The sequence below is a fragment of the Octodon degus genome, unplaced genomic scaffold (genome assembly GCF_000260255.1).
Source record: "Octodon degus isolate 3935 unplaced genomic scaffold, OctDeg1.0 scaffold00063, whole genome shotgun sequence".
Classification (NCBI taxonomy): Eukaryota; Metazoa; Chordata; class Mammalia; order Rodentia; family Octodontidae; genus Octodon; species Octodon degus.
Window position 1 is genome coordinate 1432322 of NW_004524639.1, and position 20937 is coordinate 1453258.

Below are 20937 nucleotides of genomic sequence, written 5' to 3' on the forward strand. Positions count from 1 at the left end.
CCATAATCCCCTTGATCAGAAAATTTGGGACACTACCAAGTTGCATGATATAACAGTACAAGTTCTCATATATCCTGAATCTTAATTGATGTTAGAAGTGTAGGGCCAAAAAGTTGGCTTCCCTTGCAGCCCTCCTTTTTCTCTAATTTGGTCTGTAAACTCAGCAAAATACTCTAAAAGAGTCCAGTAGCCCATAATAGTATTGGGAAAAACAATGGTTACATGCCACGAAGTAGGTGGCAATGCCTTAACCGTATGCATGTTGTCAGGCCCGAGGGCATCTTCCATCCTTGGCAAAGGGAGTGCTAACCTTCTCTCCTTTCATACAACACTGTAAACATATTTTAACATTTAAAATATTTGCAGTGATCCTCCTGGCTTGGCCTCCCAACTGTGGGTATGACAGCTGTGTACCACCACTCTGCTGCCTACTTTAAAAAGGCTTTCTTCCAACTTGGAAGAAATTATAAAAGAAATTATAGTTTTGTAATTATAAAAGCAAGAAAAATCCTCCTGCTACCTTGTACTCCCATCTGTTCTGCTCTTCCAGCTGGTTCTGCTGACATCCTCCACTCCTCTCTCCCCTAGTTCTTGGGAGGTATTAACTTTTTTTTTTTTTTTTTTTTTTTTTAGAACCAGGGATTGAACTCAGGCCCTTGTGCTTGCCAGGCAAGCGCTTATTCTACTGAGCCATCTCCCCAGCCCCTGGGAGGTATTAACTCTTAACTACTTTCCTTCGCAGCCTCAAAAATTTGAGTCTTGAAACTATCACACACTGTGCCTCCTTGGCGGAAGACTTACCTCGGAAATTCTTGAATATATTACATGTATCCATTCTTATAAAGTACTTGAACAGAGCTTGGCACATAAGACACTTAGTGTTAGCTACTCTTTTCTCTGAGTGTACAAATGCTTTTTATTTTTTTATTTTTATTTTTATTTTTTTTTGTGGAACCAGGGATTGAACTCAGGCCCTTGCACTTGCCAGAGAAGTGCTTATTCTCCTGAGCCATCTCCCCAGCCCCTAAATGCTTTTTAAATATACACATAACTGGAATTATAAGCATACTATTCCACTTCTTACCTTTTCTATTTAATATGGCTGAACAACCTTCCATGTCAGTATAAGCTAATTAACCTCCTACAAGAGCTGACAGTTAATCTGTTCTAGTTAACCAGAATGATTATATGATCTGTAAGTTATTTTTATTGTTTCTGCTATGTTGAAATGATTATCTTTATCTTTTTCACCTATAAAATATCTTAACAGCTTTCATTTGCAAATATGTACACATACATGTATTTAAGAAATACAATCGGAGCTAACGTTGAAACTTCTTAGTTTTTACTGTGCTAGATGTGCTAGTTAGTTTGTATGCATGATAGAAGGGTCATGTGAGTCCCACAATAACCCAAAGAAGTTATATCAGCCATCTTCTCAAATGCTTATTTTACAGAAGATAACAAAGTTCAGAAAAATTCACTATTTTTGGTCAAGGACATGAAGACAGAGAGTAGGACAAATGTTAGTGAGTAACTACAAGTGTACTTTGATTCACTGGCACAGAACTACACATTTCCACATTCTTTTGGAAGTTAGAAAAAGGGGAGGTATACGTGGGTCATGTGTACATAGACTGCTTTGGAAGGTCACACAAGAAATGTCTGCTTCAAGATATGTCTGCATCTCGTCCTCTGAATAACTACTAAGAAGACAACAATATGCAAAGTATTAATTATTATAACTGTTCTACTAACCTATTTTGAAATGGTTTCATGGCTATTTTATCTTTTTTTCTCATTAAAATGAATTTTTAAAATTCAAGAGATGTCTGCTTTCAGCAACAGAATCTGGAAAGTGAGATACAGGGGCCAAGTTGGAAGAAAGCCTTCTTAAAATAGGCAAGAGAGTGTGGTGGCACATAGCTGTCAGACCAGCACTTGGGAGGCTGAGGCAGGAGGATCACTGCAAGTTCAAGGCTAGCCTGAATTATACAGTAAGACTTTGTCTCAAAAAAAAGCAGCCAGTCTTTTGTACTACTGATCTTTGTGTGATGTTAATACGCCTATTCAAAGAAATCATGATACATCTGTAATTTCTAAAAATTCAGGTTGCTAAGGCAAGTGACAAAATATGGACCTGTCCTCCTTCCTCTGTCACCCAATTCCTCCTATGAATACAGTCCTCTGATAATTAAGCCATTTTAAAATGGCTAGAACCTTCTGTTACCCTTTGGTTTGCCTCTGATATGGCCAGTGTGGGGGCAGAGAAGCAAGCAACTGACCAAGACACCAAGTTTCCTTCTCCCAGTATTAGAAAGACCCATCTGCTGCTCTACTAATTTTCTTCTCTTTCTTAATAAATACTTCCTTCATGTTACATTCCATGACTTGGGCTCCCTCTCGGCTCTCCTAATTACTCACATCAGTTAACAGTGTGAAGCAGAAAGGACGCTTGGAGCAGGAGGTATGGTGGTACACACCTGTAATATCAGTACTCTGGAGGTTGAGGCAGGAGGACTGCTATGAGTTTGAGGCCAGCCTGGGTACAAAGTGAGGTCAAGGCCATCCTGAACTGCACAAGAAGACCCTGTCTCAAAAAGAGAAAGAAAGAAAGAAAGAAAGAAAGAAAGAAAGAAGAGAGAGAGAGAGAGAGAGAGAGAGAGAGAGAGAGAGAGAGAGAGAAAGAACAAACAAACGGACGGACGGACTCCTGGACACAAATCTGCCATTTAGTAGGGTTTTTTTTATGTATTTGGTACAGGGTCTCACTATGCAGCTCAGACTCGTAGTGATCCTCCTGTTTTCAGCCTCCCCAGCGCTGGGATTGCAGGTGTGTGTCACTACACTGTCTTGGTGGCTGGCTGAGGGTGGAGTCTGTACAGCATGTGGTGCCAGGGATTGAACCTCAGTCCTTGTGCTTGCCTAAGCAGGTGCTTAGTCCACTGAGCTATCTTACCAGCCCTAGTAGGTTTTAACTTGGTTCAGTTCTGCACTATTCACAAAGCAAAGTCTCCTCATGTATAAATGGGACTGATGCTAATTCTTTGAAGGCTGCTTTAAGAAATTACTTGTCAAAAATTTTCTATAAACTACAAAGTTCTATTACTTGTTACTTACTATTTGTCTTAGTTTTCTCATTGCTGAGACAAAATACCTGACACTCAAAGTTAAGGGAGGAAAGGTTTATTAGGTGCATAGTTGGTAGAGGTTTGAGACTATGATCAGCTGGCTCCAACCAGAGTGGTACATGGCAGAGGGGCAGGGCAGAGGAGAAATGCTTCACAGAGGACAGAAGGTAGCAAAGCAAGCAAGAGACAACCACAAATCTTTCTATTTCTTAGATCTTATCCAGGCTAATTAGAGCCAGAAGCACTCATGCCCTTATTGTAGTCCCCTTGATCCTAGCATTGCACCCTGAACCAATCCCAGTATCACACACTCTAGATCCAGCTACTTCTGAAAAAGCTCCACCTATGATTGCAAGAGGCCTTGGGGGATATCTAGATATAACCCAAAGCACTACTCTTGTCCAACAGCATGCAGACTAGTGGTGGAGAGCCTATGGAGTGTATGGTACAGTAGACTGTTTTTATCACTAAAAGCTCTAAAAGGATCATCGGCACTGAAATGTAGACTTATAAGCTCTTTGTCCACAGGGGGATACTTTTTTTCTTTTGTATTTTAGGGAAGGGTCTACAGGGTGTTCAGGGTCTCACTACTAGATCGGACTTGTAGTGATTCTCCTGTTCACAGCCTCCCAAAAGCTGGGATTACAGGCTCACGCCACCACGTCCAGTCTCAACTGCCATTTCAGTGTGCCCTAGGGGCAGGGCTGGCATGGCAGGCCTCTGGGATCGAATGCCTGGCCCCTGCACATGCTTACAGGTGAACGCCTGGCCCCTGCACCTGTTTACAGGTGCTTTACTCTGCTGAGCTAGTTGGCCAGCCCTCAGAGGGATACCTTTCTAAGTTCCCCAAGGCATCCATACCAAGCAGGTACCCAAAAGATGTTTTTTTAGAATTAGAAAAAAAAAAAGAAACTAGCATGGCTTTATGGTACCCTGCTCTGTTTGCTCCAGGGTGTTCTTTGATCTTGCTTTTCCCTCTTGTACTCAGCTCCAGGTCACTCTGCAGAGCCAGTTTCTTTCTCACTCTTCACTCTTATTTTTTCAAATAAACACCACTGCTTTTTGCTCGTTTCATTCAATTCTTTGAGACGAAAAGAACCTGGAATCTAACTCCAGAAGGAAAGATGAAACTGAGATCTGGAGAGAAGAGTTTATCAGGCCAAGGTTCTGCAGCAAGTAGGTGGAGGCTGGATTTGAACTCACACCCTTGAATGTGATGGGATGCTTTCAACTTTTTTGGACTTCCTCAAACTAATCCGGAAACATTCACACTGTGAAAACCGGGAGTATCCTAGATTATAACAGAGTGACAGCAACCTAGTGGTTACCAAATAAATGACAATTGAATAGTAATAAAAAAAGAACAAGGATAGCCGTTAAGGTTGGGGCAAACATCAGCACCTCCGCTTGGCATCTTCACAGTTACTGCAAAAGGCAAATGAGCTCACTTGCTGTGCTTTCTCTAGTGTGACCATGATCTATTTGGTATGCATGTTCTCGGTAGCTAATGAACTCAGCTTTCTGCTTTTTTTCACGAAAGTTTATCAGGTAAATTACGTATTTATGAATATTCATTATGCACCGATATATGCATACACAAATATGTAGCATACATACAAAATGCATTATTTTTAATTAAGTATGCTAAAATGAGATGTGATGTGTGTGATTAACTACAAAATAAATGAGATTGGGACTGATGAAACAAGATCGGCCATGAAGCTGAAGACTGCTGAAGCCAGGTGAAGGGTACATGGGATTCATTATACTGTTCTCTTTACTTGTGCATATGTTTAAGATTTCTTATAGTGAAAGTCTCTGGAGTGTGTCAAGTCCAAATGAGCATACAGTCATTTGTGGAGGGGCAGTCAATAAATCTGCTGAATCAAAACAAAAGAATATGGATTCAATTCTGCACAGAGCAAAGATCGCATGAGTAAGTGCCTAGGTTTTCCATGTTAAATGAGACAAAAATTTTTAATTCTACTGTCGTCTAAGGAGGAGTAATGAAAAGATGAATGGTAATAAATGTAGAAAGTTTTAAAGAAATGATGCTAAAGAACACAGGGTTTACTGAACACTATGTGCAAAAAATGTTAAGAGCTTTACATGCATTATTTTATTTAATCCTTCTTACATTCCTATGTAGAGTGTGTGTGTGTGTGTGTGTGTGTGTGTGTGTGTGTGATGCTGAACATCAAACTCAGGGCCTCACACATACAAAGTAAGAAATCTATTACCAAATGTTACCCTCAGCCCTGTTTTGTAAAATCTTCATTTTAGAGATGTATCTAAAGTTCTCATCTGAGAAATATCAAATAACTTGCCAAGATCATGAGATTAGGAAGTGACACAGCTATAATTCAAAACATCTGATGATTCTGCCTTGCCAGTACTTCATAAAACTATTCAATGCTATTAAAGATTTTAAATATATATAGTCTAATTGACATATAAAATACTAATTATACATATTTATACAATATAGTCTGATATTTCAATATATGCATACAATGTATAATCAGATTTGGGTTGCTGCCTAAAATTAAAGGTTTTAAAATTATTTATTTATTTTTATTTTTTTTAAATTAATTTTACTGAGAAAGAAATAGCAATGAGATAGTTTCAAAACAGGTTAATAGGACAGTTACAATAATTAATACATTGCATATTGTTGTCTTTGTAGTAGTTATTCACAGTACAAGCTGTGGGCAGGAGATAGGCGTGTGGGCACCCAGGTGTGGAGGTACTTAGTGCCCCTTCTGCCTCAAGCCATAGTGGACAGGGCAGGGCAGCAGCACTGGTGGTGTCATGAAGGAGGGAGCAAGTGCCCAAGCCCTCACTAGCCCTTTGATTTTATAATAGCGATATAACAGCAAATATTTGTGTGACACCATAAGCCACATAATGGTTGAAAGTAATGATGGTTTAGACAATATATCATGTCTGCATCTTGTCCTCTGAATACTATGAAGACAATAATATGCAATGTATTAGTTATTGTTAAAATAATTTAATATCACATGAAAATCTCCCTAAACTTCTAAATTTCCATTCTATAGAAACTTCATATCCTATAGAAAAAGAACAAGAAAATACTAATATTACAATAGGCAAAGACTTCAAATCTATATAAATTATAACACAGAGCATAAGTCTAACACAGTAGTGCCTCAGTTCACAAATTCAGGTCTCCCTACAATTCTGGTCACAAACAGAATAGGAGGAGAATTGAATCAAGTTCCTTCACAGAAAAGTTCAACATTGAATCTAACACCTGAATTTTATTAGGGTGTAATCCAACTTTGTTTGGGACCAGAATCATGAAAAGAATAAAGTTCATAAACTGAGGTTTCACTATATAAATATAATAACCTATTTCCTGAAACATATATGGACTCACATGATTATAATGAGTTTAATATTTTTATTTAGTACAGGGTCTACAGGATCTCACTACATAGATCAGACTCGTAATGATCCTGTTCTCAGCTTCCCACGAGCTGGGATTACAGGTACACGCCACCACACCCAGTCTCAACTACAGTCTCAGCATGTCCTGGGGGCAGGGGCGGTGTGGCATGTACGGAATTGAACCCTGGCCACTGCGCTGTGCCTAAGCAGGTGCTTTAGTCTACTGAGCTATTTATTAGGCCAGCCTCTGAGTTTAATATTAAAGCTTAATGTTTAAGTTTCAGAAGTTTCCACTGGGGACTCTACCAGGTACCTGAATAAAATTAAGATTATAGACCCCAAGGTTAGGCATGAATGATTACAATGTCTCAGAAAGCATGGGGTTTTATAGTTATTATAATCATAGCACTTATTACTTTTTAAAAAAATTCTACTAAGCCATCTCCCTAGCCCAGCCCTTATTACTTTTAAAGTCATTTCAGATTTAATACCCTCCACTCAGATCCTACAAAAGTTAACATTTTACACCTATTTTATCATTCACTTTTTTATACACACATATTTCGGAAAGCTTTGAGGTTGTTTCTCTAGACATATTTACAGTTTTTCCCGAAAGCTTTAAAGCAAGATGGAGATACTGAAGTCCCTTTATCTCCAAACATTTCTATGTGTCATCACTATATTTTTTATTTAAATTCACTTTTACTTTTTATTAGAACATGTTTGCTGTACATGATTATATTTACTGTAGGTAATTAGTATAGGTCCATAACACATCTTAATTATTTTTATTTTCCCTTTTTCTCTCTTTCGTCCACCTCCGACTTCCACTCTAGATCTATTTCATTTCTGTTAAAGATCTCCCTATTTATTATTATCTTTTATTTTGCTCTTAAAATTATTTATACTTTGAGTTTCTCAGAGTAGAATAACCACCCCATATTTAAGCTTTAGCGTCTTGATTTATTTCACTAAGCATTATAGTCTCAAGGTACAGCCACATTCCTACAAATAACTCAAACTTATCCTTCTTTATGCCTGAGCAGTACTTCATTGTGTACGTATACTACATTTTCCTTATCTATTTATCTATTGATGAACATATAGGCTGCTTCCAAATTTTGGCTATTGTGAGTTGTGCTATTACAAATAAGCATAAGCATGTATCATTGTAATACAATATCTTTTAACTCTTTTGGGCAGACAGCTAGAAGAAATATAGCTGGATCAAATGGAATTTCTTGTTTTTGTTTTTTGAGGATTCTTCACAGTGACTTCCATAGTGGTTGCAGCTATTTACAATACCATCAGCAATGTAGAAGAGTTCATCCTCCTGTCCCTGTCCCACAATCCCACCAGCATTTGTTATTATTCAGTTTTTTTGATGATAGCCATTCTTTCTGCAGCAAGACATAACTGCAGTGTTGTATTACTTTGGACTTCTCTAATGTCTAAAGATGTCGAACACTTTATCGTGTATCCATATGCTGTTTATACATCTGAGAAATATCTATTCATTTCAACTGCCTACTTTTTCAATGGGTCTTTTATTTTGGGGGTAGGCTAAGGTTTGTGAGGTTTTTTTTTTTCTTTTTTTCTAGTAGGGGTTTTGCTATACAGTTCAGACTGGCCTTGAACTTACTTGGCAGCCCAGGCTGGCCTCAAACTTGCAGTAACCTGCCTGCCTCAGGCTCCTGAGGGCTGGCATTATAACTGAGCACCAACATGCCCTGCTGTGAGTTTTTATATAATCTAGATATTAGTCCTCTGTCAGAGAGGTAGCTAACAAAGTACTTTTCTTCCTCTGTATTTTAATCTGCCAACCACATGTTTGTCACTAAATTGTGTCCTGCCCACCTCTCCAAAACTGAAATTATGTTTTGTTACTTCATCCTGTTCAATTAATATCCATCCCAAGAGAAGCTATGGGAGAAGAAAATTTCACTCACAAATAAGTAATATATTAGATACTGACTTAGTTTCAACTAAAAGGAACTGAAGAGAAACATTTTTTGAGTAACCATTCCATCAAAGACATTATAAACTCGGCAATTTAAGAAAAATAATATACCACAGGTTTGGCTCCTTATGATTTCAAGATCCTACATGATCTGAGTTTACCTTTGTGGTCATGACTCTTATTCTACATACTTTTGATGTAAATAGGCTACTGTCCTATCTCATCATAGGTGCTTTTGCTTAATATAAAAAATTAAGTGCAGAAGCCTTCAATCTTTTAATAAAATTGATTTTAAATTAACAATTTTCATACCTAATCATGGATAAGCTACCCTACTACAAAATTTCCAGAAACAAGAGTATTAGTAATAAGACTGAGTGATTTGATATTAGTAATATTTGACATTTAAAAATATCATCTCAAAAAGGATAAACAATATAGCTATATGTAAAAACATACCGAGAATAACACAAAAATAGGATTTTTTGGCAGTGGTAGGGGTTGAACCCAGAGTCTCACGCATGATAGGTAAGCACTCTACCACTAAGGTATATCTCCAGCCAAAGAGGGAATATTTAATTCTGGCTATTTCTGCCCATCTGATGGTAGAAATTTCCCATCAAAAACAGAAAGGTATGACCTCATTTTAATTGGTACAGCTGCCAATAACTAGAATGTGACTAGTAGCTACCATACTGGATAGTACAAATGAACATTTCTATCACTAAGGAAAGTACCATTAGATGGTATTTCCAAGTCATTAGTTTTCCATTCCCTTGCAAAAAGCTGTGCATCTCTGATGTTAATGCCACTCAGTCAAACCACTGCTTCTCAAAATTTAAAGAACATATAAAATAATTGGGGTCTTCTTAAAATGGAGGATATTTCTTAATAAACTGAGATAAACCTTGAGATTAGGGAGTTTTAACAAGCTCACAGATGATGCCAATTATGCTGGTCCATACACTACACCTCAAGTTGTAGTGGTTCCTTCCTCTCCTGGTTGTTACTAATTCCCTTCTTACCTTGTGCATCTTTATTTAGCTTTTTTAATGTATTTAGTACACGGTCTACAGAGTCTCACTACACAATTCAGACTAGTAGTGCTCGTCCTGTTTTCAGCCTCCCAAGAGCTGGGATTACAGACATGTGCCATCATGCCCAGTCTCAACTGCTGTCTCAGCATGCCCTGGGGCGGGGAGCAGGCAAGTAGGCCTGTGGTCCTTGCATCTGCTGAAGCAGGTGTTTTAATCTGCTGAGCTATCTGGCCAGCCCTATCTTTATTTAGCTTTATTTAGTACATAGTTCATAGTCCTTTTGCTCATCTCAGCTCATGCCTTCATCCTGGGTGATTTCAACTGTCCACACGCACAATCCTGGCAACATCTGGCCACGCAGTTCCTTCATCAACCACTCAATTCCAACAGTCACACCCAGACACCTTATAATCATCTGCAGTGGTTCTACCTTTGCAATCACTATGTCACACTATGAGACCACAAATGCCTGCTTTTTCAACTCTTTAGTCTCATTGTTCTTCAACCTCATCAGGGGCTCCACTCCACTGATTCCTTCCTGTTTCTTCAGCTCTGCCTTTACTTCCTGCCTCTCTAGCTCTTATACTGGTAAATACCCTAAGTTTCCTCATTCCTTTACTTCTTTGTTAAACCCACCTGACAACACTCCAGTTATGAATTAACCAACTCACCAATTTCTCTGTGCTATGTCCAGGATCCTGAATTGCTGGAGAAAAAGTTACATGCCCTTTCTGTTGCGTAGCAGTATACAAATTCATGAGTACCAGCCTCAACTGGGCCTTCAATCTGTAAACATTACACATTATTCCTCTCTTCGCCTTCAAAGTGGCAAACAGATCAGACAGGAGCCACTTATCCTCTTCTTCTCTCCCACTACAATGAAAATATCTTCCTAGCAGAAGCCAATTACGTTCCTTTGTGTGATGACAATCTGACAACTTGTATTAACAAATTCTGTCCTCAAACAAAAGAGACAAATAAGTAAAAGAAGCCAATCGGTCAAAGCTATATAGAGATACTAGTCATTTAACGATCTACCTGGCTGACAACTACTCAGACTTATGACTCAGACATGCTGCTCAGGCTTACAACCTGTCTTTCTTTGGGTACAGTTCTATACATCTTGTTTATAGAGACCCAGTATCTTTTTTTTTGGTACAGGATACCTTATTTATGCAGCATTGTATTTTTCCTAGCTATACTGTATATTATGGTACTATAGTTTCATGTTCTGCTATAAAGTATAATACTGCATGTACTAGTAATACAAATCAAAGCCAAGACATCAAGTTGTAATTTTGACTATTTCTTTGTTCTAAATATTATAATGTACAAATTACTTATACATCCTCATTTAGTGACCAAGTCACTTTATGACCTCAGTCACTGAACAAAAGAGTGTCTTACTGTATGATTCAAACTATGTGACATTCTGGAAAAGGCAATACTAAGAGAACAATAAAAATATCAGTGCTGAAGATTTGGGGTAAGGGATGAAAAGGTGGGATACAGGGGATTTGGGGCAGTGAAATCATTTGATATGAGGGCACAACAGTGCATACAAATTAGCATACATGTGTTACAGTCCACAGAATGTACCACCGCAAGAGCAAACCCAAATGTAAACTATGAACTTTAGGAGATAATGATATGCCAATGTGATTCATCAATGGCAACAAAAGTACTTCTCTGGCTTTGGATATTGATAGGGTGGGATGCCCTGTGTGTCATTGGAGGCTGAGAGGAATATACGGGAATTCTGTACTTTCTGCTCAGTTTTGTGATGAATTCATTGCTCTAAAAGTGTCACGTGCTAGAGGTGTACCTCAGTCGTAGAGCATTTTCCTAGCATGCATCAAGGGCTTGGGTTTCATTCCTAGTACTCCCCTCACAACCAGTCTATTAATTAAGAAAAAGTCATCATTTAACTTCTTTCCCACTGCTACCATGCCCCTTTACAAGTCAATTATCTTAGAAGGCTTTCCTATGTCACTGTCTCCAAATCCTCACCTCCCATTTTCTCTGAGGTGCACACCAATATGAGTTCTGCCCACAGTATCCACTCGGGTTGTCAATGGTTCTACTGTCACTGAATCAAACCAATGCTTCCAACAGCATACCAAGCAGACCATGTGGTTCATTCTAGAACTATTTTTATTTCCTTGGATCCTATGATTTAACCTTAACCTATCATTCCTCCTACCTTTCTAGCTATCCCCCCACTTGCAGGACCATCTTTCTACGTGAATCATCTAGGCCCTACCCACTTTTGAACTCTCTTTAGAAGATGTTTTCAGTTCAGAGTGGTGGCACATGCCTGTAATCCCAGTAATTGGGAGGCTGAGGCAGGAGGATTGTTGCGAGTTCCAGACCAGCCTGGGCTACAAAGTGAGTTCAAAGCCAGTCTGAACTGCATAGTGTGACCCTGTCTCAAAAAGACAAAAAAAATTTTAAAAAAAGATGTTTCCTACATGCACAGAAATGTAATTATCTATACTCACACACAGCAGTGTTTTATCATTAGACAAGGTCTCTATTCTGGGAACAAGAACTGTGTGATCCATCTATTTATATGACATCCCCACTTAGAAGGCTCCTAAGTATTTCAAACTTGACCTCTCAAAGCTTAACTCAACAACTTGCCTAATAAGCACACTTCAACTGTTATCTAAATAAGTGGCACCACTGGTCTTCCATGTCCTTACATCAGAAACCTTGGATTCACCTCAAATGACTCCTCTCTCTCATCTTTGTATCAGATTTATCCCTGAATTCCTTTCAGTATTATCCTTAGAATTTCTCTCAAATTTGTCTACTTTTGTTCATCCCCATAGTTACAACTGGAGTCCAAGCCTTCTGTTAGTACTCACCTGGACCCCTGTAACAGGTCATTTTTCCAGTATAAAACCCTCATTGCCTGTGGTCCTAAGGATAGAATCCAAAATCCTTATCAATGAGTGTGGCTCATGTATTCCTCTTCGAAGCTTACCATGTACATTGTATCCTTTACTTTGGATCCCACTGCATTGAATGCTCCCTCATTCCTCCTTTTTAGTCTTTTATATCTTAACTTAAATGAAATTCCTTTGTAGCTACCCCTGCACGTATGTTCATGGTACCTTGTATTTCTCACTCATGCTATTTGATACAATTATAACGAACTAACTGTGTAATTATTTATTTAATGTACACATCTCAAGTTAGAATTTGATCTCCTTAGGATCAGAGACCCATCTAACTTAACTCTATATCCTTAGTCATCTAAAAAACCTGGCATATTGTGAGTCACAGAAATTTACCAATGTGTGTATAACTCCAGAGGGACCTTGTCTTTGGTTTGCTGTCTCCACTGAAATGGGAGATATTTTAAAACAGAAATGCTTTCTTGTACATTTCATGTCATTTTCAGGCAGCCTTCCTAAGGTCATCACCACTAAGAGGCAAATATATATAGTTCCTTGGCATTCTAATCACTTGGCGACAGAGAAAAACTCTATGTACTTTGGACTACAGATTAAAGAAAAAATTGCTTCTGCAAAATCATAGTCCATTTTTTTCTGAAGCAAAAGTGGTATCAGTCTTATATATTAAGTATTAAACAATATTTTACTGAAGATAAGAAAATTAAATTATGAAATATTTCAAAATAATACACTGGGGAAAAAGAAACACCTCTCCACTGTTGGTGGCAGTGCAGACTGGTGCAACCACTGCGGAAATTAGTGGGGAGATTTCTTTAAAAACCAAAATTAGAGGTTGCTTTTGACCTAGCTAATTCCCTTGCTGGGTATCTTCCCACATGTGTAAACACTGTACTGTCTCCCTAGTGTGACAGTAAAATCTGAAAGAATAAACAAGATCTAAAAAGTACAACTGATACTATGAACAGGAAAGCGACTGATTTAAAAAAAATGATGTGAGAAAGGAGAAAGGAAGGCAGTGGGAAGGAACAAAATATATACATATACAAGACAATCAAGATAGTTATACAGCTGGTTTCTCTTAGTTCATTGAGGAGAAAGTTTTGTGCTAGTAATTTTCTCAACACTGTTTCATGCCTCTATCTTACACTCTGAAAACTACCCTGAAGATAACAATAGGCAGTCTGTTCATTACTATTACTCTCGTACTAGCCTGTTTTGAAATTCTGCTTATTTCTTGTTTTTCTTTTCTGTTTAAAAAATATAAATTATATAGGTAATATGAAATACTGAATTGTACATACAATATTTACCATATATTAAGTATAAGAAATATTGAAATACAGATGACAAATGAGCAATAAATTACCATAGGTATTAGTTTCTCTTTTCTCTACAGACTCGTGCAATACAATTCTCAAACACGATCCCTGAAAGCCAATCCTATAACTCTTCCACCATAAATCACAATCATAAATTAGACCATATATTTCCCACCAGAACAACTTAAAAGCTGTTTCTGCTAAAGCACACAATGCAAACGAAATTTGCACTAGATTAATAAATGTGATAAAAGCCAAAATTCACTAAGTATAATCTCTGTAATACTTTTAAAATGTGAAATTATGCTTCAAGGTATACAGTGAGTATAAACATTTTATATATCAATGATACAAGAGGCCCTCATACTCTGCAGAACTGTACAATGAACTCAGAATTCAAGTATATCACAGATTTGAAGTTGTAGTAACTCTGCTAGTAACATTAGAGGAAAATTTATGTTGGAAAGCATGAAACTAGATCTCTTACTAGTAAGTTTCACAGAGCAAAAAGCATCGTCAAAATTATTCTATTTTATATAGTTTGCAGTAACTTTTTCCACCACTAGATGGTACTATCAGCTTCACAAATCTAGGTAATAAACTGGGGCAAGCTCCATGAATCAGTATGTATTAATCATCCCTCCCAAAGCTCTCCAGTCCCAGTATGCTCATACCCTTATATTAATCAGATCACAAGTATCAGTTTTCAGCTGTCAACATACATGGCCACTACAGTCTTGAAAGTATACTGAATATACTGTTAAAATCTGAAGTAATGAAGGCTGGAAAACAAACTTTCACAAGACTTTTGAACTGAATTCTAGAATCAAAGGAAAAAAGGAAAGATCAAGAAACATATCAAGAAAAAAAGGAAAAATCAATAAAGGTTTGTGATTTAAACTTTATCACCTCAAAGGTATTTTATTATTCATCTAGTCTGTCTTAAGGCTGTTTGCAGGAGACTGCATTTTTAAATTTTAAATTTTATATTTTAACTGTACATATCCAAGAGGTAATACGATAATTTGATACATATTTAAAGATCAAATAAGGATAAACATTATTGCCACCTCCTTGTATATTTCTTTTTACAATTTCTGATTAGCATGCCATAATTGTGCATATTTATGATACATTTGATATTTCATTATGTGATATAAAATCTGACTAAGGTGATAGCATTAAGAATCAAACTCAGGGCATCACACATGCTAAGAAAGTGCTCAACCACTGAGCTATACCCCTAGCCCATGATTATATTTTAAACTGTACTTTAAAATATTCAGATTAATCTGGAGTCCAGAAATAAACAGTGCTGAAGAAGTGGTTTAGTCGCAGAACAATTGCCTAGCATGCTAAGTCCTGGACTCAATCCCCAGTACTGAAATAAAAAAGTGAAACGCACACTATTTTGTATTATAAAACCATGACTTCAGAGATCAAAAGGACTATCAATGTTAATACGTTATCAATACTATAGGTTAGTCTTCATAAAAGAAGCAGCTTCCCAAAACAGTGCTAAATCCATGTTCTAGGCAGCATGCTCCTATAAGCTAACAAAAAAATTTAAATATCCTTAACACAAATGAAGGAATAGAACTATCTCAGAATAAATCTAAGCCATTTCATATTGCTAGTAAATGTATCAAAATCATGTGTTTGAAGAATTCTGAAACAAGTCAGAATTCCATGTGAGAATTTAGGAATTTTAAACACCAACTATATGCAAAAGGCATAATCTAAAAATATAGTGAATTAAAAAAGTTTATTACAGGAAAAGACACAATGCCATTAATTCGCCTCAAAATACTCATCCTCACTTTGAGCATTCTTTCCCCCATCATTCTTACCACTTTGTAAAGCACTTCTGGAAGCTGTCTTTTATTAGCATCTTAGTTGTGTTGTCATGGCTACCTTGATGTCTTTTTTTTTTCAGTCTTTTTAAGACAGGGTCTTTTTAAGACAGGGTCTCTATGCAGTTCAGGCTGGCCTTGAGCTCATTTTGTAGCCCAGACTGGTCTCGAACTCCCAGCAATCCTGCTTCAGCCTCCCAAGTGCTGGATTACAGGCATGTACCACCATGCCTGGCCTGCCTTGATATCTTTAATCAACTTTATTTACCTGTTACGATTGTTTTGACTTTGAGGAAGACCCAGAAGTCACACAGTGCCAGATTTGGTGAATAAGGAAAGTAAGGACATACCATGCTTTTATTTTTTATCATTTTTGTGGTGCTGGGAATCAAACTCAGAAGTCTCTGCTTGCAAGGCAGGCACTTATGCCACTGAGCTATATCCCTGGCCCTTCACACCGATATTTTCATAAATCTGTTTTTCCACTGCGTGGCATGCAGAAGCATTCACCATAATTTTGGTGACCTCTCCTAAAGACACCCATGAAAGAGACTTTTCAAAACTGCTTCAGATGGGCTGGGGAGATAGCTAAGTGGAATAAGTGCTCGCCTGGCAAATGCAAGGTCCTGAGTTCAATCCCTGGTACCACCAAAAAAAAAAAAAAAAAAAGAAAAATAAATTGCTTCAGAAAGATTCAAGAGTAACGGAGTGTGTTCAAAATGAGAAAAAATAATTGCAATGTGTCTTTCACTGTCTACTTTGTCATACTTCATATAAAACATAATTTTTTAAAATTTAAGTGAAAACAAACTGCAAACTTTCTTTTTAAAATTTGATTACTTACACACGTCTGTACTATTTGTAAAGTACAACAGTGTATCCCTTTATCTTCAGAATATGTCCTAAGCCTCCAGTAGAGACCTTACCAAACCCTATTAATACATAAATATAATACAATTTAATTTTTAAATGAGGTACTGTAAGAGATTAAAAATAATAATTAACAATAAAGTAGAATAATCATAAAAATATTCTGTGATCAAGATATTTAAAACTTTGGAACTGTTTACTTCTGGACTTTTCAGCTAATATTTTTGGACTGTGGTTGAGCAGAAGTAACCAATACCAGAGTAAGCAGAACCATGCATAGAGGGGGGAGCTAATATATTACAGTATGAATCAAAGTTTAACAGCAAGTCTTATGATTACAAAAGGAAGATTGTAATCTCTAGTGCATTCCCAAGATCACATTCTCCTTTATCACCTACAGAAATATGTCACCATTTCTTAAAGTAAAATGAATTTTCAATATATACTTTATTAAACTTTAGGGTAAAAGTACTCTGAAAAGCTATGTACATTAATTTAATATAATGATTTTCTCAATTGTTCCACAAATAATGAGATCATCTTAAGATATTAAGATAGGACAATTACTCATATTTTACTCAAATTCCTTCCTGAAAAAGTAGCTAAATGACATACCTTCAGAATTATGCGCAGTTTTCTTGTGTTTTCGACAATAAACCCTACAAAAGCAATGAAGAAATTAAAACCTGTCAAGTAAGACATCTAAATTCTTATTTCCAATTAACAAAATGAGTAACACACATTACTACATTCACAAGTTGGATTTAAAAAAAAACTTACTATGAAACAAACATTTTGTACCGTTGTCTAATAAAAACACACTGATGATAAGGATAAAATGCTTGGAAATAGGAAAGTTTTTACAAATGCCCCACAATGATAACTTTAAACAATGTAAGAAGTTAAAAAATTACATGTAAATTCCTTGTGAAGGTTTCTCTCGTATTTGAGCCTTATCATGCAATGCACAGTGGTAGTGGTATGTCCTGTGACATGTTTTCACATCACAACCAATTGTTGCTCCAGGACAGTGGCACAAAGAGCACATCTACAGAAAAACAACAAAATGGATTATTAGTATGGGATGGTACTAAGACCATGATGTTACGCTAGAAGCATATCACTTTCTGTCTAGAAAGAAAAAGCCTGTCATTGAAAACTTGTAACTGATAATGGTATTTTCTTGTTTTGTCTTTTACAAATAATTTGAATAAAATTTTTCTGGACGTATTTTTCCTATGTTAAACACTGACAAAATTAATGGAATGTTATAAATATCTATTATTTCACTGTGGTCAAGAAAATTTTGAACTACTGAAAATCAGATGTGAGCTGTATATAATATTGTATGAGGGCTGGTGAGATAGCTCAGTGGTCTAAAGCACCTGCTTAGGCAAGCTTAGGCAAGCATGCAGGGACCTCCGTTCAATCCTCAGCACCACATGGCGTGTCAGCCCCGCCCCCAGGGTGGGCTGAGCTGACCATAAAAAAAAAAGAAAAAAATAAATAAAGGTAACATTGTATAAGGAGATCTTTTCTTGCGATTTGAGCTTTGGATATGAGTAACAAGGAAAAACATGTCATATGAAAAATTATTTCATTAAAAGTGCCACATAAAAATTATTTCATTACAAGTGCCAGAATATGGCCCTGGTTTAGTAGGAAAAAAACCCTGGCTTTGATGCCCAGTACCACGAAACGAATAAACAAATAAATAATAAAACAAAAATAAAATTACCAGTTAAAGTGAGTAAAGGAGAAAAGACAAAGAATTAGCTTTCTTAGAATTAAAAAAAATTTAAAGAGTATAAAACACTATTAAAACAAAAATTAGGGGCCGGGGAGATGGCTCAGTGGAATAAGCGCTTCCCTGGCAAGCGCAAGGGCCTGAGTTCAATCTCCCGGTTCCGCTTAAAAAAAAAAAAATTATAAGGGATACAGAATTTCAGAAAACACAGTAATATGAATTTCACAGTATTTGTTGTAATACAAAGTGTTGTCTTCCAACTAGTTGTTCGTATTATCAGGTATATCCATGCAAAATTGGAAGAACAAAAAAGAAATACATTAAGAAATTAAGAGAAAAAAGACAAACAATTAGAAAAAGGAGACAAAACAAATTAAGCATTATCTGCTCCTTTCCACAGACCAGCAGAAATCCACAATACAGTTGTCCAAACCATCTTGCTTACATACATAGATATATCTCTTTCCCCCACTCCCTCTCCTATCAGCCTTTTTTTTTCTTTGAGATACTGTCTCACTGTGTAGTTCAGTCTGGACTTGAGTTCAATATGTAGCCCAAGCTGACTTCAACTCACAGTGATCCTCTGCCTCAGCTACCCAAGTGTTGGGATCACAGGTGTGCACCAATCACTGTGCCCTGATCAAGAATTAGCTTTTAAATATTTTGAAGTCTGGATTATTTTGTGATGTCAATTTCATTATATTCTGGAAATGTATTCATACACTTCAGTTTAATCTATGTCACTTACCTCTCTTTTTTTGCTGTTTCTAACTTTGTAGAAATTAATTGTCACTTACCTTTCATGTTAGGAATTCAGGTGAACAAGTTCTTTCAACCTATTTTAATACATTTTACCTTCTGAATTTATTGGAAAACTCATACTGATTAACTAGCTCGAGCTTTATATGTAGAAAAAAATCTTTTTAAAAAGCATTTAAGGATGCTCATTAAGTTTTGTTCCACATATCACAGTGTACTCATGCCTACTGTACTTTTAATGAGGCTGTCTCTTAAGGTTTAAATACCATACCAAAATAAATGCACAGTAAATCTAAAATAACGATTTGGTCCTTAGTTACATACCTTGCTCTAAGCTATTCTCATTCCTCTTTATTAATGTAAACATAAAGAACACTTACCATCGTAACATTTCAATTAGTAGGCCCCTACACAATTCTGGTATATCAAGTCTAATAATGAGTATTCCAAAAAATTTCTTACATTTCTGTAAGCAAGCCAAACACTGAAACTCATTTGAAGTTTCATCTAAAACACACACACACACACACACACACACACACACCCCTCATCTGGTCAGGCATGGTAGTGCATGAATGTAATCCCAGCACTCCAAAAGACTAAGGCAAGAAAATTGAAGTGCAAGTCCAGCCCAAGCTCAGTGACTAAGGGAGATCCTGTCTTAAGTTAAAGAAGGGCTTGAGGATGAAACTCAGTGCAAATATCCTTCATTCCAATCCAAGTACAAATAAATACTCATTCATGTGTAAATTACAAACAAAAAAGACACTCTGAGGTATAGGTGCTTCCCAGGAAACACAAAGGCTGGAACCCTTCTTTTGTGTTTGTATTGTGCTGAGGATGAAATCCACGGCCTTTTCATTGTTACGCAAGTGATCCACCATTGAGCTACGTACCTAGCCCAGTGCCTATTATAAGTATTTGAGCAAACCCCCATTCCATCAAGTAAATAAATACCGTGCCAGATTACCAAACACACAGAACTTTTATATGGCTTATAAAATTAAGGATGCAGAACATTTGTACTGTAGCTTAATTATGGAGTTCTATTATTTCATTAAACATTTCTGATCAGAAAATATTTTTGGGAAACACAAATGAGCACAAAGAAATTTTAAAAATCATTCATTCTGTATAAGCAGAGACATGACAGTACTGAAGTGCTTACATAAAAGTATTTTTCTACATAATTCTGGGTACTACTTTGCAACCTAATTTTTTTTTAAACTTAAAATTTATCCCATTTCATTAAGCAGTCTAATCTAAGCAGTTTATCTTGAAAATATATCTAAACTGGGTTTGGATAGATACATTTTGAAAAAGCTGTTGAATTCTTGATACTGAGAAGAGAGGCGCTGTCAAATTACTGCCAAGACAGGGAGAGATGGGCATTCCTAGATACTGCTAGAAATTCTTCCATCCTCCGGAGTGCAATCTGCCTTATTAGACAGCATTTATAAAAGTTTATCTCCTCTTATTTATTCATTTGAATTGTATAAATCTAGTCTAAAATAACTATTTTCAAGCAATTTATAGTCATATCAACTACAAATTCAGAATAGCTATAAATGTAAAATAACATGTAAAACAACAATCGAGAAATGTTTAAATGAATTATAGTGCATCCATCTGAAGCAATGTTCTACAGTTACTCTTCAAAGATACTTTAATGCACAGGGAAAGGTTTATATATAATATTTAATTAAAAAGTGAGGATTGGGGAGACAGCTTAACAGCTTAAGTACCTGCCTGGCAAATGCTAGGTCCTGAGTTTGATCCCTTGTACCCGGAAAAACAAAAACAACAGGATACAAAAAAAGACAGGATACAAAATTTTGTGAATTATTCTACTTGTTCTAATTCTGTTTGTAACATACATTCTTTGAGAACAGGTGGATGCAAGCTGGGTGTGGTGGCACATGC

General features: G+C 36.6%; 1 protein-coding gene and 1 non-coding gene across 3 annotated transcripts in view; both read right to left on the reverse strand.

Annotated features, from left to right (window-relative positions):
• Nucleotides 1-20937, reverse strand: part of Phf6 (PHD finger protein 6) — a 72261-nt gene that overhangs the window by 36183 nt on the left and 15141 nt on the right. For both annotated transcript variants that reach the window (XM_004634477.2, XM_004634478.2), the window contains exons 4-5: nucleotides 17423-17556; nucleotides 17124-17167 (exon numbers count right to left, since the gene is read on the reverse strand). In XM_004634477.2, the coding sequence (XP_004634534.1) occupies nucleotides 17124-17167; nucleotides 17423-17556 (178 nt within the window). The remainder of the gene's footprint in view (nucleotides 1-17123; nucleotides 17168-17422; nucleotides 17557-20937) is intronic.
• On the reverse strand, nucleotides 207-332 carry LOC111817601. The gene has a single exon (XR_002821751.1). It is a non-coding gene; the product is annotated as a U6atac minor spliceosomal RNA (small nuclear RNA).